Source organism: Mesoplodon bidens (assembly GCF_964165515.1).
Source record: "Mesoplodon bidens genome assembly, chromosome: 7".
Lineage (NCBI taxonomy): Eukaryota > Metazoa > Chordata > Mammalia > Artiodactyla > Ziphiidae > Mesoplodon > Mesoplodon bidens.
In genome coordinates, this window is record NC_138164.1 from 89,230,462 (window position 1) to 89,257,714 (window position 27,253).

The 27,253-nt window shown below is 37.2% G+C and overlaps 2 protein-coding genes across 2 annotated transcripts in view; one reads left to right on the forward strand and one right to left on the reverse strand.

Annotated features, from left to right (window-relative positions):
* The window catches only part of DCDC1 (doublecortin domain containing 1), a gene marked incomplete at its 3' end in the record, with an annotated part of 485,061 nt that overhangs the window by 443,583 nt on the left and 14,225 nt on the right, over positions 1–27,253 (reverse strand). Inside the window, 1 exon segment of the mRNA XM_081241118.1 lies at positions 13,030–13,187. Within this exon segment, the coding sequence (XP_081097244.1) occupies positions 13,030–13,181 (152 nt within the window). The 5' untranslated portion in view covers positions 13,182–13,187.
* LOC308620430 (serine/arginine-rich splicing factor 1-like) lies at positions 24,222–25,243 on the forward strand. Its single transcript, XM_081239969.1, has one exon. It carries the CDS (start codon positions 24,274–24,276, stop codon positions 25,018–25,020), a length of 747 nt encoding a protein of 248 aa, XP_081096095.1. The 5' UTR covers positions 24,222–24,273; the 3' UTR covers positions 25,021–25,243.

The window sequence follows — 27,253 nt, forward strand, 5'->3', positions numbered from 1 at the left end:
GCCACATCTTCTTTATCCATTCATCTGTCAATGGACACTTAGGTTGCTTCCATGTCCTGGCTATTGTAAATAGAGCTGCAATGAACATTGCAGTACATGTCTCTTTTTGAATTATGGTCTTCTCAGGGTATATGCCCAGTAATGGGATTGCTGGGTCATATGGTAGTTCTATTTTTAGTTTTTTAAGGAACCTCCATACTGTTCTCCACAGTGGCTCTATCAATTTACATTCCCACCAACACAGCAAGAGGGTTCCCTTTTCACCACACCCCCTCCAGCATTTATTGTTTGTAGATTTTTTGATGATGGCCATTCTGACTGGTGTGAGGTGATACCTCATTGTAGTTTTGATTTGCATTTCTCTAATGATTAATGATGTTGAGCATTCTTTCATGTGTTTGTTGGCAATCTGTATATCTTCTTTGGAGAAATGTCTATTTAGGTTTTCTGTCCATTTTTGGATTGGGCTGTTTGTTTTTTTTGATATTGAGCTGCATGAGTTGCTTGTATGTTTTGGAGATTAATCCTTTGTCAGTTGCTTCATTTTCAAATATTTTCTCCCATTCTGAGGGTTGTCTTTTCATCTTGTTTATGGTTTCCTTTGCTGTGCAAAAGCTTTTACGTTTCATTAGGTCCCATTTGTTTATTTTTGGTTTTATTTCCATTTCTCTAGGAGGTGGGTCAAAAAGGATCTTGCTGTGATTTATGTCATGGAGTGTTCTATGTTTTCCTCTAAGAGTTTGATGGTGTCTGGCCTTACATTTAGGTCTTTAATCCACTTTGAGTTTATTTTTGTGTATGGTGTTTGGGAGTGCTCTAATTTCATTCTTTTTTTTTTTTTTTTTTTTTTTTTTTGGTACACAGGCCTCTCACTGTTGTGGCCTCTCCCGTTGTGGAGCACAGGGTCCGGACGTGCAGGCTCAGCGGCCATGGCTCACGGGCCCAGCCGCTCCATGGCATGTGGGATCTTCCCGGACTGGGGCACGAACCCACGTCCCCTGCATCAGCAGGCGGACTCTCAACCACTGCACCACCAGGGAAGCCCCTAATTTCATTCTTTTACACGTAGCTGTCTAGTTTTCCCAGCACCACTTATTGAAGAGGCTGTCTTTTCTCCATTGTATATTCTTGCCTCCTTTATCAAAGATAAGGTGACCATATGTGCGTGGGTTTATCTCTGGGTTTTCTCTCTTGTTCCATTGATCTATATTTCTGTTTTTGTGCCAGTACCATACTGTCTTGCTTACTGTAGCTTTGTAGTATAGTCTGAAGTCAGGGAGCCTAATTCCTCCAGCTCCGTTTTTCTTTCTCAAGATTGCTTTGGCTATTCGGGGTCTTTTGTGTTTCCATACAAATTGTGAAATTTTTTGTTCTAGTTCTGTGAAAAATGCCAGTGGTAGTTTGATAGGGTAGCCATTCACTTCTAATTGTAGAGAAATTGAGAATGTAATATTGTGATTTTAAGCCCAGTCTCTGGACCATCTGGCACAGTAGTTTGTTGTTGATGTTGGCACAAAGGGATATGGGCTGCAAGATAGGATTGTCCTCCTTGATGCCAACCTTTAGAGTGAGCAAATAGCTGCCAGCATGATTATCCCATCATCGTAATACAGGACTTTTTTTTTTTTTTTTGGCTGCATTGGGTCTTTGTTGCTGCACGTGGGCTTTCTCTAGTTGCAGCGAGTGGGGGCTACTCTTCATTTCAGTGCGTGGGCTTCTCATTGCAGTGGCTTCTCTTGTTGAGGAGCATGGGCTCTAGGTGCGTGGGCTTCAGTAGTTGTGGCATGCAGGCTCAGTAGTTGTGGCACACAGGCTTAACTGCCCCGTGGCATGTGGGATCTTCCCAGAAAAGGGCTCAAACTCATGTCCCCTGTGCTGGCAGGCAGATTCTTAGCCACTGTGCCACCAGGGAAGTCCCCATAATACAGGACTTTATTCCCCCTTCAAAATCCGCCCCATTTATTTCTGAGTCCCTAAGGTAATGCACTATAAATTCCTAAAATTGCCTCCTAAGTCCCTATAAAAATTTGTTGGTGAGAGTCATAGCTGTTTCGTCTTACTACCTCACTGCTGCCACTGGCCATCACAAGAGCAATGAGATCCACATGGAGGTGCTGCCTTGTAGTATTCCCCAAGATTCCAGTGCTTGGAATGCCAGAACAGTTCAGTACAGAGGTGGGAAGAAGAGACACCTCTCTAACTCTATTTTATACTAAGTCACCCAGACACTGAAGCAGGTGAAGTTGTAGGCAGAGTCCCAGAAAGTCTTCATTGAGTAGTTTCATCAGCCCTTTTAGCCCTTACCCACTCAGTTACAGGGACACTAACCCAGCCCACAGGCTAGATAAGGAATAAATAGTATATCATACCCTTCATAATGACAATAATAGTAACAATACTAACAGTTAATGACTACAAAGCACTTATTGTGACAGTCACTGTTCTAAGCATTTTACTTATATTTACATTTAATCCTTACAACAGTCCTATATTATATTCTTCCTTTTACAGATGAGTAAACTGAGGGCTTACAGAACTTGTCAAAGGTCACACAGCAGGCAGGTGTCAGAGAGAGGATTCAAATCCAAGTAGTCTAGCTCCACAATATCTATACTTAACTATCGTCCTATAATATTATTCCCATTAACCCTAAAATTTCCTTATTTTCCATTAGTTAGAAAATTGAAGTTCCTATTCAAAAAAGTTCAGGAAAACAGATGGCTACTACAATGGAACTGAAACTTAAAATACAGGAGAGTAATGGGGAGGTGGGCAAGGAGGTAGTTCTACATTAGCAGCAGTGAACCAGTAGTGCTCTTGAGCCAATAAAGCTCTAATATCTAGATGGTATTTAAGTCACCACAATTGTAGTCTCCCTATTTTTCTTTCTTTCTCTTGTTTCTCCTCCCCTTTTTATTTTAAAAGACCCTTTTCGCCCCCTCTGCAAAAATCTCTTAAAAATCCCATGACTTTCAGATGTATTAAAGTGAATTTCCCTCCTCCTCCAGATTTATATACATCTTTACATAGTTATTCTCCTTTCAAAGACAGTTTTTGCCTTTTGAGAATTTAGCTTGTTTATATTTAATATATATTCACAAGGTTATCTCCTTCACCAGGACAGTCTTTGTCCTTTGAGAATTTACCTTCATGCTTATGCTTTGTTTTCTAGTTTTATGTTCCTTTTCATTCTTTTCTTATTTTCTCTTGGATTAAATAATACTTTAAAAAATTGTTACATTTTCCCCTTGTATTAGGTTGTATGCCACACTTTGTTTAACCTTATTTTTAGTGGAAACATTAGATACTACAATATAAACCCTTGTCTTATTAAAGTTTTACATAAATGACTAACTTATTACTTTCAGACAATGCAAGAATATTAGACCATATCATATCCATTTATTGCTATTTCCTCTGGCTGGTGAGCAATACTTTTTTATTCCATTTTTCATGGATAGGTGTATCTATCTTTCACAGCTCCTGGTTTTATACAAGGAACTCAGCTGCAAAATTCTGCTTGCATGGGTCTGAGGCTTTGCACCCTGTCCTCTCTGTGTTTCTTAAGAATTTCTAATTACGTAACTTTTATATTATAATTTCTTTTAAGATCTACATTTTGTTACAGCTGTCTTTTATAAAATTTGATAAGTTGTATGGCAGTTTTCTTGGACTTTGTTTTTCCCAACCAGAAAATTCTTAACCAGGAATTCCATGTGGATTTCTAAACCAACTGTTTTAGGAAATGATCTTTTATCCATAAAATAACCTCACTTTCTCTTCAGTTACTGTTGAGGCTTTCTACCACATTCTAGAACCTGGGCTAATTTTATAACACAGATCTTCTTTTTAAGCTTTCTATGTCCATCTTATTATCTTGTCCTGAAGTCTATGATAAGCCTCTACTGTGAATCTTTCATTATATCTGTAATTCACATATACACAGATTTCAAGAAGTTCCCTCTTCAGTAAGACTTCTATGCTACCTTCTTGTATAAAAATGTTCTTACTTCCTGTACATTCACATCTGCCCTGGTAGGTTTGATAGCTGAAATCACTATATCATATTGATCCCTTCCTACCATCTAAAATGCTAGACCCTCAATTTCCGTCAAATATTCCAATCATCGTTGTATTACTTACTCTTCTACCACTGGTAAAAATCATTTTTACCACTGGTAAAAAGTATCCTTTTCTAGCCTAAAATCTAAAAGCCACTATATTAGGTTGATACAAGAACATCAATCACACTACTTTAGAATATATCTTCTTAAGGAATATTTCTTATCTATCTACCTATATTAGTTTTCTATTGCTGTGCAACAAATTACCACAAACTTAGTGGCTTAAAACAACACCTATTTATCATAGCACAGTTTCCGTGGGTCAGAAGTCTGGGCAAAGTTTAGCAGGAACCTCTGCTCGGGATCTCATAAGGCTGAAATCAAGGTGTCAGCTGGGGCTGCAGTCTCATCTGATGCTCAGGGTCTTCTTCCAAGCTCATTCAGTTTTTGCCAGAATTTAGTTCCTTATAGCTAAAGAACTCATAGTTACTATCATCTTCTTTGAAGCAGGGGAACTCACCTTTCTGACTTTTCTGTCTCTAATCTCCAAACTCTCATTTAAAGAGTAGATCTGGATATGGGGATATATGTATATGTATAGCTGATTCACTTTGTTATACAGCAGAAACTAACACACCCTTGCAAAGCAATTATACTCCAATAAAGATGTCAAAACAAAACAAAAAAAGAGTAGATCTGATTAGGTCAAGCCCACTCAGGATAATCTCCCATTTGATTAACTCAAAGACAACTGATTATATGCTTTAACTACATTTGCAAAAATCTCCTTTGCCATATAATGTAACCTAATCATGGGAGTGACATCCTATCATATTCACAGTCCTACCCACACTCAAGAGGAGGGAATTATACCAGGCATATATACCAGGGGGTGGAAATCTTGGGGACCAGATTAGATTTCTGCCTACCACACTAGCTATACAATTATGCAGTCTTGACTATCCATTTTTTATACCAAATTTAGATCCAGATATTTTATTTTCTGGAAAATTCAAATGCAACTACTTAAGATTAAATTTGGTCATCATTAAATACTGAGACTATTTTAAAGAATGTACCACAGTTTCTGATGGCAAATCCAAAGAGGAACTCAAGAAAGTGCTTTGAGAAGTGGCATTGTTATCAGAATAAATTACTACTTCCTAAAGTAGATATTTTCAAGGGGGGGGGGGTGTATTCATTTGGATGTAAATGTTCTGCTATATTTCATTTAAAAAGCATCAGCTACATCATTTCTGAGTTAGTTTATTGTCAGTTATTGGAAATAGATTATTTCTTTTAGCAACTGAATAATTCTTTAGAAATTAGTTCATAAAAAAGAACAAAGAACAAATGTGGTTATGTGTGTCTATACTACAAACATATACAAGCTATGTAAATATTTAAGAATTTTATGTGTGTTTAGAGGAAGCTGAAGTAAAACATGTCAAAACTTAACCTTAAAGAAGTATGGATAAAAAATTATTGGTTAATTAAAAACTATAAAATTTTAGGTTATTGAAACTTTTAAACAATTTCTACGTATGATACAATGGATATGATAAATCACAGAATTACAAAGCTGGAAGGTACATTAAGAGATTAACTAAGCTTTTATCCTTTTCTGAAACAGTACTATACCTTATCTACATATAGGCTTTCTACTATAATCAAAAAGATTATCAGAGGCAGATCTTAAACATTGTGGAATTGACAACCCCCTTAATATCTCAGTCTAATATCTAATTATGTTTTACTCTCTGTGGTTTCCATTAAATCTAATTTACAATTTTTGTTTCACAAAGCAACAACTAAGTAAAGATGTGACGTCTTAAAGTATAAAATTATGCCCAGGGAGGAGTATAGAAAAAGCAGATAAATAGACTATGACAAGATTTAAAGGTATGATTCTAGTTTTGACAAGAGCAATTTTTCTTCTCGTTTCTTCTGTTTTAATAGCATTAGTGAATCTTAGTGGGTTTTTATAGCAACTTGAGGAAAACTCCTAACAAAGTCATACTTGCCACTCTCTTACTCAAGGACTTCTACCAAGTGGTGCCGTCATTGCCCCCCTGTACTATCCCTCAGCTATAATTGCACCACATTGCCTTCCACCGTTCTTACATGTATGCCTTTTTGTCAATGGTGTTCACTCAGCTGATCTATACCCATTACTGTACACCTTTCAGTCAGTAAGTATTTAAGAAATATTAATCTGAACTCAGTGCTTACACTTTCTAAAACCCCTTCCATAATACAATAATTGTCTAGTGGAAGAGAAATGTTATATACATTGTCATGAATATAAATTTACAATTACTGACTATGATTAGTACTGTGAAGGAAAAGTCTTGGCTATCATGGGGGTCATCATGAGTTCAGAGGTTAGGGACATAGAGAAAATCTCTACAAAACTGTTCAAGCTGGCAAGACACATGCGAGGAGTTAACCCCACGAGATCCTAGTCACTCCTTTTTCCAAATCATTCCCCCAGGTCCTGTGCAAGAAATGATGTATTGTTTTGCATATTGATATGTTTGCTTTGTGATTTATTATGTGATTTCAGATGATTTCATATCCCTCTCTGCAATGGTAAGATCCTTGTTTTATCTCTTTTCACTGCGATACTCAACTAGCGACTAATATGCAGGAATTGTTCTTTGATAATTACGACATCATGCAAAGATGTGTCACAAAAATGTCATTGATAAGAAACATACACAGTTTAAGTAGTAAAATATAATAAAGCCAAAGCTAAGAGTTATGTCGTGTAACGTTGAATATTTATCTAAGAGTCATTCCCCCCTTTAGATAAAAAGCCTAAGTTATGTTTGAATATTCACCCTCTTATGCCCATGGAAGGCATCCCCTGATCAGCTCCAGTGGGTAAATACTCAATGGTCTAACACCAGTGATGCTAGTTCCATTTCCCTTGCCTTGTGCTGGTTAATTAAGTAATTTTGGCCAATGAGAAATGAGGAGAAGTCTTTTGGAGAAAGGTTTTTTTGCCCTAATAAGAAAGAGATATAAATGATCAAATATCTGTCTTCTTTAGTTGGATATTGTTGAGTGAACATGTGATGAGCCTTGCAAGTAGGAGGAGTCAAACCTAATGATCTAGCCAATATTCTGAAGATGGCAGAGCGCAAGATACAAAGAGCCAGGCTCTTTGATAACCCAGCAGAACCATTGAATTTAACCCTAGAATTGCCCTGCCTCTGAAGTTCCTGTTACATGAGACAGTGGACTGTTCACTTTTTTTTTTTTTTTTTTGCGGTACGCGGGCCCCTCACTGCTGTGGCCTCTCCCGCTGAGGAGCACAGGCTCCGGACACGCAGGCCCAGCAGCCATGGCTCACAGGCCTAGCCGCTCCACGGCACGTGGGATCCTCCCAGACCGGGACACGAACCCGTGTCCCCTGCATCAGCAGGCGGACTCCCAACCACTGCACCACCAGGGAAGCCCATGGACTGTTCACTTTTAAAGTCACTTTCAGTTGTTTCCTGTTACTCTCTGGTAATAGTAGCCTAACTTATACAATCAGATTTCTAATTACATTTGCCTTACTTTTAATTTTATTCAAATTCTTTACTAGTTTTGAATTAATTTTATGATGGGCTAAAATATAAACTATTTTTTTTAAATGTGACTTTTATTTAATCAGGAACACGTCACCAGAAATTTCAGCATAGGCATACAATGACATGGAGGCTTTTTCCCCTGTTTTTTGAAACACAAAGCATCCTTGGTGAGTTTAGATTTCTATGGCAGAAATCTGCACGTGGCTAATAATTCTATTCATAAGTAGGAAGTGTGGCTACTTTGACAGATCATGGCTCAATAACAAGCATGCAGGTCTAAGTTATCACACAGTTTGGATGTGAATTCAACATCAGGATAATGACAGTTGCCAAGGATTTGTGCTTGCTGTCGCTTCATACCAGTGTTGTCTGTCAAAATGTCTCTTTTTCTTATACAGAAGCCATAGAATTTTTATGGATAGCAATTACTTACAATATACAATGAAGTACATCAAATCTAACAACCACTCTTTAGCCCCTCATTATTTGGTAGTCTCTTTGTTAAATGTAGTCAATCATTTTCATCTAAATTATTTATTTATACTGTATATTTGACAAGCATATATTTCTCGCTTTATATTCTCATGGCATTTAAACCTTCCTGAAGAGTTATGGGTTTTTTTAATATTGTCATTTTAAAAACTTGTCTTTATCCTATTACCATTTTAATGGTAATTAAACTCTCTAATTGGAATAAATACAAATAAGAAAATGTAAACATGAAGGAAAATGACCCTAAGTACATTCAATAATAAATCACCGTCTTAAAATACTGGATAGCAAATAAAAGAAATAAACCCACATACGTTTGGTGCATGGAAACTTGTATAAAATCTGGAGTACACAAAGCACAAAGATTTCACTAATCGTCATCCTACCTTTCCCCCAATTTGATGAAAGAAATAACCTCTAAAGATATAAATAACTTTCTACAATTGCTAGATAAAGTGTGATTTAAACGTCATGGAAAGTGAATAATAGAAGTGGTAATAATATATGTGAACAATTTTCCCAAAATTTTATTCTGAACACTAGAAGAAAATATAATTCTAGTTTGACCTAGAAATATTGGTAAAGATACCTTGATTGCAGAGCAATTTTCAGTTATTTTATAACACATAATAAGTCCAATTTTTATTTGTAACTCAACAACTGAATAATAACTAATGTATTTGTTCAAATTACACATATACTCTAAAGGAGATATTCAGATATTCAATGTCTGTTAAATTGAACTTGCTCGCTTTTGTAGAAGGAAATCTAAACAAGAAGAACAATTTATAAAATTTGTAAAGGACCCATCTGAGTGTAGGATCAGAGCATAAATCATCCTACCCAAAGGAAAAAAAAGAATACTACTTCTGCTTGTGCAAAAGTGCAAAAGGAATAAAAATAAAGTACATCTTAAATCTAAAGTCAGGGGAGGTTATAAATATTGTATAAGGATTTTCCAGAGGAAATTTAAATTTTCAGAAAGAAGCGATATAGTCTTTTAACATTTTTAAAGTAAATAATATATTAATGTTTGGATCTGTAGAGTTTTTTTTAAGGCTTGAAGGAAAAATCTGAGAAAAAGTTATGAATTATGAAAAGTGTAATTTGTTGGTCAATGGAGGTTGAAAACAGTGAAAGCATTGTCTTGCTTCATTAACCACTGGGCAGTGTTCCCCTCACTTCGTTCTGCTGCTCATCCCATGGTGGGAACTGACAGCTCACCTTTGGAATGATGAGATTACTAAACTTAAACTGTCCCTAGAAAAGGCGATATAACCAAATGTTTATAGTTCAAAAACAGTCTGACTGATTCCAATTCAGAATAGCCAAGATAACTAAAATGACATAAAAAAGTGAATAAATAGATTAGGCACTGTTAGTCTCCTTGAAAGCAAGATTTGTCTGTGAAAAAGCAACCCAGATAATCTATAAGAAGAAGTTGATGGCAATTCACTTTTTTTTTTTTTTTTTTTGCGTTACGCGGGCCTCTCACTGTTGTGGCCTCTCCTGTTGCGGAGCACAGGCTCCGGACGCGCAGGCTTAGCGGCCATGGCTCATGGGCCCAGCCGCTCCGCGGCATGTGGGATCTTCCCGGACCTGGGCACAAACCCACGTCCCCTGCATCGGTAGGCGGACTCTCAACCACTGTGCCACCAGGGAAGCCCTGGCAATTCACTTTTAAAACTGATTTAAGTCCTAATGTACTGTACTAAAAATAATTTGTCCCCTCAGGGAACTAAAAGAGTTGTTATTACACTCAGCTGAAAGCAGGATAAAAAAAGCACTATAACGTTCTATTAAGAATACATACAGGGCTTCCCTGGTGGTGCAGTGGTTGAGAGTCCACCTGCCGATGCAGGGGACACGGGTTCGTGCTCCGGTCCGGGAAGATCCCACATGCCGTGGAGTGTCTAGGCCCGTGAGCTATGGCCACTGAGCCTGCGCGTCCGGAGCCTGTGCTCTGCAACAGGAGAGGCCACAACAGTGAGAGGCCTGCGTACCACAAAAAAAAAAAAAAAAAAAAAAAAGAATACATACAGTTGATTCACTTTGTTGTACAGCAGAAATTAACACAACATTGTAAAGCAATTATACTCCAATAAAGATGTAAAAAAAAAAAGGGAAAGAAAAGAAAAGAAAATCATGAGGGACTTCCCTGGTGGTCCAGTGGCTAAAACTCCGCAATCCCAATGCAGGGGGCCTGGGTTCGATCCCTAGTCAGGGAACTAGATCCCAAGTGCTTCAATTAGAGATCCTGTGTCCCACAACTGAAGATCCCACATGCTGCAACTAAAAGATCTCACAAACCACAACTAAAGATCCCACATGCCACAACGAAGATCACGCATGCTGCAGCTAAGACCCAGTGCAGCCAAATAAATAAATATTTTTAAAAAAGAAAATCATGAAATTACATTCTTAGATGATCATCAGCTAAAAATTATTTTAAAATATTTTATATGTGGGATAGAAAGAGATAATAATTGTTTAGAACATTCTGTTAGTTTTAAAATGCAATTTTAATTTGGAAATCTTCCACCTCAGCATTTAGAGAAACCTGCTATAAATATAGCAGAACTACCCCTAGATACCTGTTATCAATAAATAATTGATTCTGCTTCATGCCTCAAAGGCCAACACACTGTTCCAGTTCACCTGAGAATACATCAGACTACAGCTGGGTAGGGAAAGTTTCTTATTATGTTGTTTCCTTGAAGTAGCTACAGGAATGAAGCTAGACTTTTCCAGTCATCTGGCCTCCTAGTGGTAAGTCGCAAAATGGGAGGATCAGACCTTCTTTGGCACAATATATTGAACTCACACTGTTGGTGATTAGTTATCTTTTGTGGGGGAAGGCTCCTGGCACAGCAGTTTTTACTGTATTACATACAAATGTAACATGAAGTGACAGAGGCAAAACACTGTAAGAACACAAGAACGAGAGAAAATAAGGATAATGTAAATATAATAAAAAGTAAATTAAAACCACAGATAATAACATGAGAATAAAGTGACTCATCACTGCATGGTTGCAAAAAATGGATTTAATATATGTGGGCAGATTTTGTACATGTACAATGTGTTAATTAGGGAAGAAAAGCACAATCTCTGTAATATAAGTAAAGGAACAACAAATTGACTATATTTTAATAATTATTTCTCATAAAATGATCACAAAGATGGCGGGAAAAAGGTGGCAAGGAAAAAAAGGATGAGACGAGAAGTTTTAACCTCAATTAGGGGGAAAATGTCTTTACTCATAGAGAAAATTGCCTCTCACTGATAATCAAATTAATACCAATGGATCTTAGATCACCATTAGCCTTTATGAACTTGACCCCTTTTCAGGTTGAAACTCATCATTTTCTTTTTCATGAAAGTAAAAGACCTCTGGGCATTGTTTTTGACTTTCTATTCAATTGCCCAGAAGAGGGTTACTTCATTTTCTAGGTACATCATAATCAAAGTTGATGGTAACAGACAATAGTGACAGAAAAGAAGTTAGGATCTAGACAAAGAAATAGAAGAAGCACATTTAAACAAACTATAAAAACCAGGTGGCAGGAAAAGTGTCACATGAAAATAAAAGATTGACGTGTTAAAGAAAAGGGCAAATAAAACCAGAGTTAGAGACTCAGAATCTAAGAAGGAATATGAGAAAAAAGCAGAAAGAAAATTAATAAATAAAATTACAGTTTCACAAAAGATATCACAAAAGATAGAATAAAAAGTGAATGTAGTACTATTTTGAAAAGGAAAATTGGTAACAATAAATTCTAAAAGCAATAAAAAATGTGCAAATACACATTATATTAGCATTGGCATTTGTATAAAGGACTACTTAAAAATTCTATTTAGAAATTTTTTTCCATTGTCTTATTGGGAGGAACCAATGTTTTTTCCACTGTCAATTGGGAGGAATTATCATGAGAAAACTATGTCTCTACAATATAACCACTGGGTAATGATTTTCTAAAAATTATCTAGCCATATAGCTAGCACACTGTGTCAATGATCTCATATGTTGCTAATATGCACTCATAGCTCAGAGGAATAAGGCAAAACAAAGGTTAGCTGAAAGTCTAGATTTCACTTTCACCTAAAACTTAGTGACATATAAAAAAAATCAATCTGTTCTAAGATATAAATATGACCTAGCATTTCTATAAGGAGATTAACACAATCCCTAATTTAAGAATAGTTTCTTCAATGCTTTTATAGTCCACATTTTCTTAATGTAAAAACTATGGCATCACGTTTAGCCAGCCAATAGTCAATACCTGACAGACACTTTTTTGTTCTTTCACTTTTTAATAGAGAAAAAACACAGGAAAAATACCTCTTGTCTCCTCTGCTTTATATTTCTGAGAAGTGCAGTAGAGTATAATAGTTGAGTTTTGGCTGTGGAGTTAGATACATTCGGGTTCAAACTGTACCTTCTCTACCTAGCAGCTGTGTGATCTTAATGAACCTCTCTAGGTCTTTGTTTCCTCATATATAAAATGGGGATGTCTAAAATACTGTCTGCCTTACATTCCTCCCAGAGTTGTTTTGAGTACTAAATAAATATAATGCAGGTTAAGCACTCAGCATGGTGAGTGGTATATAGCAAATATCATCTGCCTTGCCATTCCTGTTATTATCACTATCCTACCTGTCCACAAGTCAGACTCTAGGAATAATTTATGTTTATTGCATCATCTATCTTTTTTCTTCATATAAAATAGAAAAAAAAAAGGAAGGGCTGTAACCCAGGCAACAACCATCACATCTCCAAGTTATGTTTGACATAATCTCTACTAAATATTGAGCATTTACATAGACAACCTCCTTTAAGCACTTTTATCCCCTTCAGAATTCAGTTTAAGCTGCTGAAATAATATTCTTACCTTGGTAAATCATTCGAAATATATTTGTAAATTGGGTGAACGGTATCCCCATTGAAGGTGTCTTCAGGGTTGCTTTGCTGTGATACCTCCGTGGCTTTAGTCAAGGGTGATAAAGGAGACCGAGAAAGCACTGCTCTGTGATCTTCTGTCATTGTCAGCTCAAAATGAGGAAGAATGTTATTTAATTTAAAATGTAAAATCCTCCTGGGTTATTAACTGAGGCTGGGCATTAATCACAATTTACTTCTCATCATGTTCTAGAGCATGTAGCCGCTGCTAAACGTGAAATCTCATTAGAAACAAACAGAGGTGAAAGCCTAAAGGAAGACAAAAATATGAATCTAAGTCTTTGATAAGTATAATCCTATTTAAGAAACAAATGATAATTTGTTGCAAAGTATTTTAATTTTTGCTATTTGCTAAAACATCACTAATTATACAAACTTAACATGAGGAATATGTTATTGAAAAGTGCAGCACAATGCTTTTTTTTGCCCTTTCTCCTTCCTTTTTTGGAAGCTACCTTCCCCTGATTCTGTTGGGAATTATGTGGCCATGCTTTCCTGGAAGGGAATGTATCCAAGGCTAGACAATCAAAGTACCTTCCCCAGACACGGGGGGGAATCAGAGTTTAGATGGAGAAGACAAAGTAGTGCTCTGTTCTTTAGAATTGCTAGCTTTAAGAACAATGTAAACTTCTACCATTGAGAATGAAGCAAAAACAGATGAAAGAAAAAGAGGTGGAGAGAGATTAAAAAGTGAGAGATTCCTGATGACAACATTTGAATCCCTGAACTTTGTTATTAAAAACAACCACATCGGGCCTCCCTGGTGGCGCAGTGGTTGAGAGTCCGCCTGCCGATGCAGGGGACACAGGTTCGTGCCCCAGTCCGGGAGGATCCCATATGCCGCGGAGCGGCTGGGCCCGTGAGCCGTGGCCGCTGGGCCTGCGCGTCTGGAGCCTGTGCTCCGCAACGGGAGAGGCCACAACAGTGAGAGGCCCGCATACCACAAAAAGAAAAAAAAAAAAAAAAAAAAAAAAAACCACATCTCTTGAGTTTCCTGGGTATGTGAGTCAGCAGATTCCTTTTTGTTTGTTTAAGCTAGTTTGAGTTGGGATTCTATTTGTAACCTAGACATCTTGAATAATGCACACAGACAACCTAAAATTTCTTAAGACCAAAACAATATGTTCATAAGAAATGATATCAATGAATGTCATAGGGTCCTTTCCAGGGTATAATCACCCCATTCACATGCTGATACAAATAGCTGCAAAGTCTCAGGTGTGAGTACCCCACTAAGGTAAGGAGGAGTCCCAAGGTAACATGACATATCACAACTAAGGGAAGGATATTACTTGTAAGGTAATAAAAAATGCTACTTTACATTTTTTCTGATATTCTGAAATAAATGCATTCATTCATCCACAGGTTATTTCTTGAGCACCTACAATGTACTTGGCATTGTTCTAGGCACTCAGAATTTTTTTAGTTAACAAAGCAGAAAATATTGTGCCCTTGTGGAGCTTATGTTCTAGTGGAGGCAGATGATAAATAATAAACATAAGATATCAGTACATCGTAAGAGGTTAAATGATAAATGCTATGGAAAAAGACTGATTAGGAAGGATAGTTTGGGAATATGAAGGTGGAGGGAATTGCAATTTTAAATAGGTTTGTCAGCATAGGCTTCACTGAGGTGGTAATATCTGGGCAAAGACTTGAAAGAGTCAAGGAAATTAGCCATCCAATACCCAGGAAAGAGTAAGAAGGCTGTAAGGTGGGGTATATCTGGCAGATGAGAGGAACAGCACAAGTAGATGAATAGGTGAAAAAGAACAAACGTAGTTGTGATGAGGTTAGAAAGACAATGGGGGTGAGGGGGTGGAGATAACATAGGGCCTTTAGGACACTGTCAGGACTTTAAGTGAATTAGAGAGTCCATGGAGTGTTCGGAACAGGGGAGTTATATGACTTTTAAAATAAGATAATTTTGGCTGCTTTGTTAAGAATGTACTGTATCAAATGCAACAAAATTTCAATGTCCTAATTTGTCCATATATTAATATCTTCTAATACTTGTATAAATTCTCTGTGGTAGAGACAGCTGTCTGCCAACATCCATTCTATCCATTCCTTCCTTCTTCTATGATACTAGAATCCCTGATTTTTAACTGAGGCATATGGCTGCCCAAAATAAAGACTATTTTCTAGTCTTCCTTACAACTTGGTAAAGCCATATAAAACAAGTCTGGCCAATCAAATATTAGTGGAAACAATCTATGCAGGTGAGTTCATCTTTCTTTTCTCTCCTTTCTGCTACCTAGAATGAAAACATGAAGGCTGGCACTAGACAGGTCATCTTTATCTTTGATATGATGCTAGGAATGAAAACCATGCCCCAGGAAGATGGAAGCAGTTTGAATCTCTGACAACATGGAGTACCATACCAACTCTAGACTACCTACCTCCAGACTTTTACATTAGAAATAAATTTCTAGCTTGTGCAAAACAATGTTAATTTTGGTCTTTGTTGTTTGCAGTTGAACCTAATCCTGAAACTCCTGATATTCCTTGAACTAAGTTGCTTTCAAAAACCTAAAATATATGACATTGGCTTAGACTTAAGAAATGGAAAGAACACTAGGATGGCTTGGAATCTAAATTGAATTGAGAGTCCAGTAATTTGGGTCTTTGGGTCCTTTTAGGCTCACCAAGCTTCCCCAATCACATAAGACAATTCCTTAAAGTAAATCAATCAATCAATCTCTCTCTCTCCATATATATATATACACATATGTACATATACATATGTATATATAATGTATTATATTAATGTATTATTAATGTATGTATAATTATATATTAATTAATGTGTGTGCATTTATATATACACACACATACATTCTGTTGGTTTTGTTTCTATGGAGAACCCTGTTACCCTTCTTTCAAAGACCAGGTCAGCCTGCAGGCTGAGCTAGAACTACAGCCAGAAAGACTTTCCCAAAGCATGGACCAGTGGAGCCAGTCAGATGATGGAAGGCAATGGGATCAGCAGTGTTGATGTGGGTCAGTAAGGAGTTATGGCAACCACAGTAACACCAAAAGCACCAGCAGCAAAAAGAGACAAACTAGCAAACAGTCTCCTCATCTGGGAGACGGTACCTGAAGGACTACCTTCTTGAACTATGATTAACTCCTTAGATAATCTACAACACAGGAAGCTCAAAGAGTCTGATGCTAGACTTGCTGCTAGTTAAGCTTATGGAAGAATAAAAGAACTATAATATAACTTATACTCACAAGTATTACAGAGGAATACATATCAATAACACATAAGATCATGTCTTTCTCTGCCACTTTCTAGCTATGTGACCTTGAATCTTATAACCTTTCTGAGCTTCGGTCCTCTCATTTGCAAAACCAGTTATCCGCATGGTTATGAGGATTAAATAAACAAAACTGTGAATGTGAAAGCGTTTAGCATAGTGCTTGCCACATGGTAGACATCCATTAAATGTTAGGTGAATCTGAATCACTATCAAGGTAAGAAAAGGTATCTCTTTCTACATAGTTTAATAAGAGAAGGTACTTTTCTCTGCCCAGCATTCCTCTGGTCTTCCAACTGGAGACTAAAGGGCTGTTGCCCTTCACAGTCTCCCTCCCCCTTTAAGTCTCACAATAGGAGGGCTGAGGCTTCCACAACAACCATTGCCTGCTCAGTTCTCATAGATCAGGTTCTTCTTAACTGGGGAATGCTTATAAGTGAAAAAATCCAACTGCTCATAGCAAGGAAAATCATATGATTAGAGAGTAAATCACCTTGCAGAATGACATCCCTTGAGTATCCTGGTATGTTTATTATATAATCCAATTATTAAAAAATAAAAAAATTTGCACTGAACTACTCAGAAATATCTCTTGAAATATAGCAATAGCTTTACTTTTTACTTAATGAATGATTACAATCCCAATCTTCACCAAAAGAGGTAATCATTTTAGTGATGGTTATAGTTTTTTTTTTTTCACATAAAACACCTTCTGGATGCTTTTAGGTGGAATGAGTTATGTAAGTGTGAAATCATTGCCATTATTAAGTGCAATATTTCTTCTGTAATGTTACTTTAAAAACTGTGTCATCCTCACTAAAAGTAGAATGTATTAACAGGTTAAGTAGAATATGCAGACTACAGTAGGTTTTCAGATAACATTGTGGCACATTACTAATTAAATGAGAACTAATTGTTAATTAGAAATTAAAGAAATAAAAATGTGTTAATTTTAATTTGACTAACATTAAATACTAAGGTATTTTAGTGGAGTACAGAAAAAGCCACTGCCTTATGTTTTGTTAACACATGTAGAGTTTATTCACTGACACACTGAAAAACCACTATTTTTCTTTGCTTCCCATCCGTTAACAACTTGACATGAATACAAGTTCTCCTCTAATAGATCTGCTTTTCCCCTGGTTTTTTTTAAAAAGCATTCAAGTTCACAGTGGTTATGAGCCTGGACACTAGAGCCAGAGTGTCTGGGTTTAAAACCCTGCTGCCCATTCACTGGCTGTGACACTTTGGACAAGTCATATAACCTCTTTGTGCATCAGGTTCCATCATCTGTAAAATGGGGTTAAGAATGGTAGCCACTTCAGATAGTAAAAGCAAATTGTGGGAGAAATTTATTTGCATATTTAAAGAATTATGCTGTCAGGAGTTTCAATATTCCTTAGTGCCTGTTTCTTTTGCAGTACAAATTTTCGAAGAAGAATATTGAATACTTCAATTCACTAGTACCTTGGTGCAAATGATTTTTATCAGTTCTATTTCTTTCTTCAACTGGAAAGGATTGCATGAAACCACTCGGGGAAAGAATAAATAAATAGAGGCACGTAGAAAGTGGGAAAAGAAGGTAGAAAGGAGAGAAGCAAGATCTGTCACACAAGTTTCCTAGTGCATAATTTTACTGTTAACCATGTACAGAAAAATATTTTGTACAGAAAAAAATATTTTGCTTGATTTTTCTATTATTTCTTTGAAAATTCTCAAGAAAAATGTCAATAAGTTGCTTGGGAAAACTTAAAAAAAGAAAAAAGAATGGTAGCCACTTCATAAAGTTGATGTACTTGCAACACAGTAGATACCAAGTGTCGGCTATTAAAGAGGAGAGGCTTGATGGTCTTCAAGTCAGGGCACTGAGTACCAATAACCAACAGTATATGGAGACTTTGCAAGGGGCATGCAAGTGTGAATAGTTTTAAGTAAATCAATTTCCAGATCCTTGGCTTCCAGATATATGCTTTCCTAAAAGGCATCTGCCCAAGAGGCTGCCTGTCCCAACTATAATTTGTCCTTGGAAAGTCTCCATTCTGTCATTTTACAAAAGAAAGGCATTCCTTTTATGCCCATTCCAGGGCCTCAAACCAAGAGACAACTCCACTATTCCTTTAATAAAGAAATTATAAGTGTTCCCCACTAACCTATATCATTAATATATATATATTTCCAATAATTTTTACTTTTTGTATTTAAAGAATATCAAAAATGACACTGTATCCAAGCTGCTCTGAATAAATGTATACTAAAAATAATTATAATAAAAATTAAATCCTAGGGAAATTTTCCAATACTTACAACCTTATGGTCATAGGACACTTAAAAAATTTGTTGTTATTGTATCTTAGACTAGCCAATTAAAGACTTTCAAGTATAAAAGATAAGAAATGGAGTAGATAGATAAACAGCAAGGATTTACTGTATAGCACAGGGAACTATATCCAGTATCTTGTAATAAACTATAATGGAAAAGAATTTAAAAAAGAATATAGACATATACATATATATGTTTAACCAAATCACTTTGCTGTACACCTGAAATTAACACAATACTGTAAATCACCTATACTTCAATTAAAAAAAAAAAGAAATGGAGTGGAAATAAGTTTAAGGAGAAAAAAGAAGGATGTAAAAATTTCAACTGTTGAAGAAGAGCCTGTTAGTATTTTTAATGTTTTAAAATCTCTATAGCATTCAGGCCCAGGGCCAAAATGTTCCATGAACATGTGACATCTTGTCGTGCCTGAAAACAGGAAGTTATCAAAGACAAGTGGGGCATGTCAAAAGGACATAGGAACCAACTTGAAGGGGATTCCACTGGCCAAAGATGGGGCACTCTGAACATAAAAAAAGTAAAGGATTGAAACATTAAACATATAAAAATCCACGAGTACCCAATACTAAAATAAAATTGTATAACTTCATTATTTCATAATTCACCTTTGTTACTTGCTAGGGCACCAACTTATTGTTCTGAAAAATAATAAATGTACTTTTCCTGCTTTCCTAAATGGGCTATAATTCAGGATAACCAAATAGATGATGAGAGAAAATTCTTCTTCATAGAAGAGTCATAGCTAATACATGTAGATGGAATAAAAGAATTAGCAAATCACCATAGTGCATAATGAAATAACGGATCCAGATAATGTTTGTCCAGGTAATGTTTGTCATTATTAGATCAAAGAGTGATGGGAAACTTAGAACAGATGAATCTGACTGATATCACCTATACCACTGATACATATTAATATGTCACTAAAATAAGACAATCAGAAATTGTTTCTCCTTATATGACTCCACAGGAATTATAAACATAGGACCATCTATAAAGCATTCTCGCCACAAACACTGAATGTAATCAAATCTTTAGATATAATTTCTAGTTTGTGAGAAATGCGGGAAGGGAGAGAAACATGTTACATGTTAAATGACATGGCACAAAATAAAGAGGAGGGAGAACTGTTACAAACGAAAAGAGACTGAAGAATCACATCAACCAAACGCAATGCATAAACCTTGTTTAGATCTTGATTTGAACAAACCAACTTTAGTAAGACATACATTTTTGAGGCAACTGGTGATATTTGAACACAAACTGGGTATTATTGGTACCAAGGAAGTTATTTTATTGGGTATGGATAAAAGGTATTGTTATGATAAATATTATCTGTTAGAGATACGAACCAAACTATTTTTAAATAAAATATTATTTGGATTTGCTTTAAAATACTCCAAGAAGAAAAGTGAAAGAGAATATAAATAAGAATGGCAGAAGTTGATGGTTGTTTGTATTGGGTAAAAAGTATGTGGGAGTTTGTTTTATTATTTTTCCTTTTGTGTTTGAAAATGTTCATAAGAAAATGTTTCTTAAAAATCATATGGAATTTACATTTTATTTATGTTTATTTATTTATTTATGTTTAAAAGACTGATGTAACAATTTTAAAAAGTCAGCATTCTTAATATACCAGAAATTACATCTTTTCCAACTATTTAAGCTTATAATGAGAAATTTTAAATGTCAACTTAAAATTGTGCATGGGAGTATATAAGCAAAACTATTTGAAGGTCACTATTCTAGCCAATAAGTACCTCCAACCTCAGCTTTGAAAAGGAGAGAATTTAAGTAGGACAGAGCTGACACACATACCCTCCTACTCTTCTTTACAGATAAACTGGTATTTGCTCAGTTTTCCTGGGTTTACTTAGGAAGGGCCCATTCTAGAGGTGAGAGACAGGTTCTCATAATTCGTTCATTGTGGACAAGGTCCTTAAGATTATCATAGACTCACCATAATTTAACACTCCTTTCACTGCTTGTTATCAGTCCCTCAACCAGATAGGGATTTTAAGCATTCGCTTAAAATCTCAGACTGTGAGGGAGGGTTACTGAAGTTCAAAGTGAAGAGCACTGCCAAGTGGAAAATTACCTTGAACACATTACCAAGCAAGCTAATCCAGAGGGCTCACAGACAAATTAAAATGCTCCATTCACACAATTTACTAAAAAAATTAAAAACACACAGTGATAAGCAAGGGGAAAGAAAGCAATAAGCTAAGTTAAAATACTTAAGATAGGGGGAGAGTGGCAGGATCATGCTATCCAAATCCTGCTCTTTCTGCCCATATCAGCCTTCCCCATGATGGTATGCTATAAGAACCAAAGTTGAGATGTAAGCCAGTGGCCCAGACAGAAGGTACCAGGAATTAACGGGAGAGACACAGAGGCAGTTGTGCCTGGCCAAAGCTGTAGCTTGCCAATTAACTTGGTGAAGAGCTATAGGTTTTATTTGCATTTCTTGGGCACAGTTCTTTGGGCCAAAACGGGACCATACTGGATGTTATTAGTAGGTGGTCAGTTTAGGGACAACACAGCGATCAGCCCTGAAGTGGCAAGATTATGACTTAGTCTACCTTTCTACTGAATAAATAAAACTTGTCTATTCTATCATATATGCCATTTAGTCACTTTATCTTGGTACGTTTTATAGGTTACTAACTTACTTATTATGTATATTTAACACAACTTCTGAATTCTGCCTTTGTTTCTCAAACTACTTACGCATATCTTTTTTTTTATTGGCTGCACAGCATGCAGGATCTTAGTTCCCAACCAGAGATCGAAATCTGCGCCCCCTGAAGTGGAAGCGCGGAATCTTAACCACAGGACCTCCAGGGAGGGAAGTCCTGCATATCTATACTTAACACAGACTATGAATTACACCTATACCTCATAAGCTATTAGCTTACTTACTACCTATGATCAACATTTCTTATGTTTCATCATCTCATTTTTTTTAATCTTGTACAGCTGAATTGAATATTCAAATCACATTATATTGTGCCTTCTAGTAGGCTAGAGATACAAGGAGCAGTGGAAGAAAGCCACAAGAAGACAAGAAGAGACAAGAAATGTGGGACTGCCATCATCTTAAAAGGCTTTAGGTGCAATTAGAGCAAGGTTGCAGGATACAAGGTTAATATACAAAAGTTAATTGCAAACAAGTAGAATTTGAAATTAGAAACATTTGCACAGAACTCAAAAAAATGAAATACTGAGACATAAATCTAACAAAATATGTACAAGATCTATATGAGAAAAACTACAAAAGCCCAGAAATAGACCCACATAAATACAGTCAACTGAACTTTGACAAAGGAGGACAATGGCAGAAAGACAGTCTTTTCAACTAATGGTACTGGAACAACTGCACGTACACATGCAAAAAAAAAAAAAAAAATCTAGACTCAGACCTCATACCCTTCACACAAACTAGCTCAAAATGGATCACAAAACTAAATGTAAAGCACAGAACTATAAAACTCTTAGAAGATAACATAGGAGAAAACCTAGATGACCTTGAGTATGGCAATGACTTTTTAGATACAGCACCAAATGCATGATCCATGAAAGAAATGACCAAAAGTCCAGATTTCATTAAAATTAAAAACTTCTGCTCTGTGAGAGACAAAAGAGAATGATAAGACAAGCCACAGACTGGGAGAAAAGATTTGCAAAAGACATATCTGATAAAGGACTATTATCCAAAATTTACCAAGAACCCTTAAAACTCAACAATAAGAAAACAAGCAACCTGATTTTAAAATGAGCCAAAGACTTTAACAGACACCTGACTGAAGAAGACATACAGATGGCAAATAAGCATGTGAAAAGATGCTCCACATCATATACCAGCAGGCAAATGCAAATTAAAATGACATTGAGATACCACTACATACCTATTAGAATGGCCAAAATCCAGAACACTCACACCACCAAATGCTGGTGAGGATGTGGAACAACAGGGGCTCTCATTCCACACTGGAAGAGTGTTTGGTGGTTTCTTACAAAACTAAACACACTCTTACCATATGACTCAGAAATCATGTTCCTTGATATTTATCTAAATAATCTGAAAACTTATGTCCACATTAAAACTGGCACACAGATGTTTATAGCAGCTTTATTCATAACTGCCAAAAGTTGGAAGCAACCAAGATGTCCTTCAGTAGGTGAATAGATAAACAAAGTGTGGTCTATACAGATAATGAAATATTATTCAACACTAAAAAAATAAAATGAGCTATGATACCTTGAAAAGATATGGAGGGACCTTAAATACTTATTACTAAGTGAAAGAAGCCAATCTGAAAAGTCTGTGTACTGTATCACTCCAACTATTGACATTCTGGAAAAGGCAAAACTGTGGAGAACTTAAAAAGATCAGTAACTGCCAGAGGTTGGGGGTGGGGTGGTAGAAATTAATACATGGAACATAAGATTTCTATGGAAAGTACTCTGTATAATACCATAATTAATGGATCCATGTCATTATACGTTTGTCCAAAACATAGAATTGAACACCATGAATGAACCGTAATGTAAATTGTGGACTCTTGGTGATTATGATATGTCAATGTAGGTTTATCAATTGTAACAAATGTACCACTCTGCTGGGGGATATTAATAATGGGGGAGGCTATGTATGTGTGGGAGCAGGGCTTATATGGGGAATATCTGTACCTTCCCCTCAATTTTGCTGTAATCTTAAGCTGCTCTAAAAAAATTAAGTTCTAATTTTTAGAAAAGGCTTCAGAAGGTCATTGTTCTGCAGTTCCCAGCACAGAGAGCTAGTCCATATTTGATAGGAGAAGAGTCAGAGGTAACTTCTAAAGACCAGTCCCAAGCAATGTATATTTGGAAATCCTTAGGCAGACTTCTTGGCCATATCCCTCCAAGTCAGAATGTATCTGTCTATTGAGGACTACTGTAGCATTCCAGCAGTGACATATCATGGTTCCTGACATCAGATTTGGCCTCAGTGATTTAATTGCCATTAACCTCCCTCCAATGCTGAAACAATGTCTCCACACCACAGTAGAAGCCATTATATCCCGCAGTTGCACCCTCAGGTATATAAGATATTATCAAGGTAGATAATGACCTTGGTTCAGGAGGTCATGCTGAGCTGCTACACTTATTAGGAAACACCTGGAAGGCTGCCCTTTCAGATACCTCATTTTGTAAAGTCCCATCTCCCAAAAAGCTTGTCTAGAAGGCCGACCATTCGATTCAGTGAAGGAAGACACTTGATTTCTTCCTGAAATCCACATTTCTGGTGCCCTATAAACATGTAAATTACATATTAATCACCTATATTACTAATTATTATTTTTTAAATTAATTTTGTGACAATAGAAATATAGCTTACTATAGAAGTCTATTCTTTCATAATGTAATAGTTTTATTCCAGTTGTATTTCATAATGCAATAGTTGTCATCAAAACTTGCTTCATCATTTTGGAGGGGCCGCGGAAGACGTGGTGTAGCTCTGGGCTTGCTCTGCTGTTCGCTAGGCTTGGTGGGAAGACCTGTTCTCGAGTCCACGCCTTTCATCGCTGCCATGTCGGGAGGTGGTGTGATTCGTGGGCCGGCAGGGAACAACGACTGCTGCATCTACGTGGGGAACTTACCTCCAGACATCCGAACCAAGGACATTGAGGACGTGTTCTACAAATACGGTGCTATCCGCGACATCGATCTGAAGAACCGCCGCGGAGGACCGCCCTTCGCCTTCGTTGAGTTCGAGGACCCGCGGGATGCGGAAGACGCGGTGTATGGTCGCGACGGCTATGATTACGATGGATACCGTCTGCGGGTGGAGTTTCCTCGAAGCGGCCGTGGTACAGGCCGAGGCGGCGGCGGGGGTGGAGGTGGCGGGGCTCCCCGAGGCCGCTATGGCCCCCCGTCCAGGCGTTCTGAAAACCGAGTGGTTGTCTCTGGACTGCCTCCAAGTGGAAGCTGGCAGGATTTGAAGGATCACATGCGTGAAGCAGGTGATGTATGTTATGCTGATGTTTACCGAGATGGCACTGGTGTCGTGGAGTTTGTACGGAAAGAAGATATGACCTATGCAGTTCGAAAACTGGATAACACTAAGTTTAGATCTCATGAGGGAGAAACTGCCTACATCCGGGTTAAAGTTGATGGGCCCAGAAGTCCAAGTTATGGAAGTTCTCGATCTCGAAGCCGTAGTCGTAGCAGAAGCCGTAGCAGAAGCAACAGCAGGAGTCGCAGTTACTCCCCAAGGAGAAGCAGAGGATCACCACGCTATTCTCCCCGTCATAGCAGATCTCGCTCTCGTACATAAGATGATTGGTGACACTTTTTGTAGAACCCATGTTGTATACAGTTTTCCTTTATTCAGTACAATCTTTTCATTTTTTAATTCAAACTGTTTTGTTCAGAATGGGCTGAAGTGTTGAACTGCATTCTTGTGTAATATCCCCTTGCTCCTAACATCCACATTCCCCTCGTGTCTGATAAATTGTATTTTAAGTGATGTCATAGACAGGATTGTTTAAATTTAGTTAACTCTCAAAAAAAAAAATAAAACTTGCTTCATAAAAATAATAGTTCAGTTGAAAAAAGGTGGTGAGGTTAAGGACTGGAGTTTGAAACTCTCAAACAAGTTTTTTTTTCCCCTGGTGGAATCTCAATGATAAATGTTTTTGCTTGTTTGTTCTGTTCTAATAGCTGTAACTGTACAACTCTATAAACTAAATATACTAAGATAAACCCAGCCATCTAGTTTTGCCTTCTATGCTACCAGAACTATGGTTAGCAGAGCAGTTTTTGTATATTCTTATCATATTATTATCACCCATTGTTATGATAAATAAAGCATAAAGAAGGCATCTTTGTGGCCCTCCAAATGTTTTTCCTAAAGCCACTTTGCTAATTCCTGATCCCATCATACATCCATTCAATCATCAAATATTTATTAAGCACCAACTATTTTCAGACTTAAAAAAAAGACAATGGGGGCTTCCCTGGTGACGCAGTGGTTGAGAGTCCGCCTGCCGATGCAGGGGACACGGGTTCGTGCTCCGGTCCGGGAAGATCCCGCATGCCGCGGAGCGGCTGGGCCCGTGAGCCACGGCCGCTGAGCCTGCGCGTCCGGAGCCTGTTTTCCGCAACGCGAGAGGCCACAATAGTGAGAGGCCCGCGTACCGCAAAAAAAAAAAAAAAAAAAGACAATGGATTCAACGTTGAACAAGACAATATTTATTGTTCCTTCACTAGCTGAATTTTCATTATAATGAATGTGCCCAATTTTAATTTTCTCTTATTAAAAACAATTTGAATGATGATAACTGCAGTTATTACAGAAATCCCCATATTAAGATTGGAAAGATAAGTATAAAAATAAAATTTCTTACAATCTCCTACCCTTGGAGTTAGCCACCATTATAATTTTTGAATATTTGTTTTCTGACTTTGGTCAATGAATTTACAGAGATATATAGTCTTTTCTTTAAACAAATGTGTGACCATATTAAAATCCAATTTATATACAGCTGTGTTCACCTAATGAGAATATCCCTATGCTATTAAATATTTGTTGAGAAGATGATTTTTTAAAATTATTTATTTATTTATTTTTGGCCACGTTGGGTCTTCGTTGCTGTGCGTGGGCTTCCTCTAGTCGTAATGAGTGGGGGCTACTCTTTGTTGCGGTGTGTGGGCTTCTTGTTGCGGTGGCTTCTCTTGTTGTGGAGCACAGGCTGTAGACGAGCAGTCTTCAGTAGTTGTGGCACACGGGCTCAGTAGTTGTGGCTCGCAGGCTCTAGCGTGCAGGCTCAGTAGTTGTGGCACACGGGCTTAGTGGCTCTGTAGCATGTGGGATCTTCCCGGACCAGGGCTCAAAGCCTTGTCTCTTGCACTGGCAGGTGGATTCTTTTTTTTTTTTTTTTAGCATCTTTAATGGAATATACTTGCTTTACACTGTTGTGTTAGTTGCTGCTGTGTAACAAAGTGAATCAGCTATACGTATACATATATCCCCATATCCCCTCCCTCTTGCCTCTCCCTCTCCCTCTCCCTAACCCACCCTCCTAGGTGGTCGCAAAGCACAGAGCTGACCTCCCTGTGCGATGTGGCTGCTTCCCACTAGCTATCTATTTTACATTGGGTAGTGTAGATATGTCAATGCCACTCTCTCACTTCATCTCAGCTTACCCTTCCCCTCCCCATGTCCTCAAGTCCATTCTCTACATCTGCTTCTTTATTCCTGTCCTGCCCTTAGGTTCTTCAGAACCATTTTTGTTTTTAGATTCCATATATATGTGTCAGCATAAGTATGTGTTTTTCTCTTTCTGACTTACTTCACTCTGTATAACAGACTCTAGGTCCATCCACCTCACTACAAATAACTCAATTTTATTTCTTTTTATGGCTGAGTAATATTCCATTGTATATATGTGCCACATCTTCTTTATCCATCCACCTGTCGATGGACACTTAGGTTGCTTCCATGTCCTGGTTATTGTAAATAGAGCTGCAATGAACATTGTGGTACATGGCTCTTTTTGAATTATGGT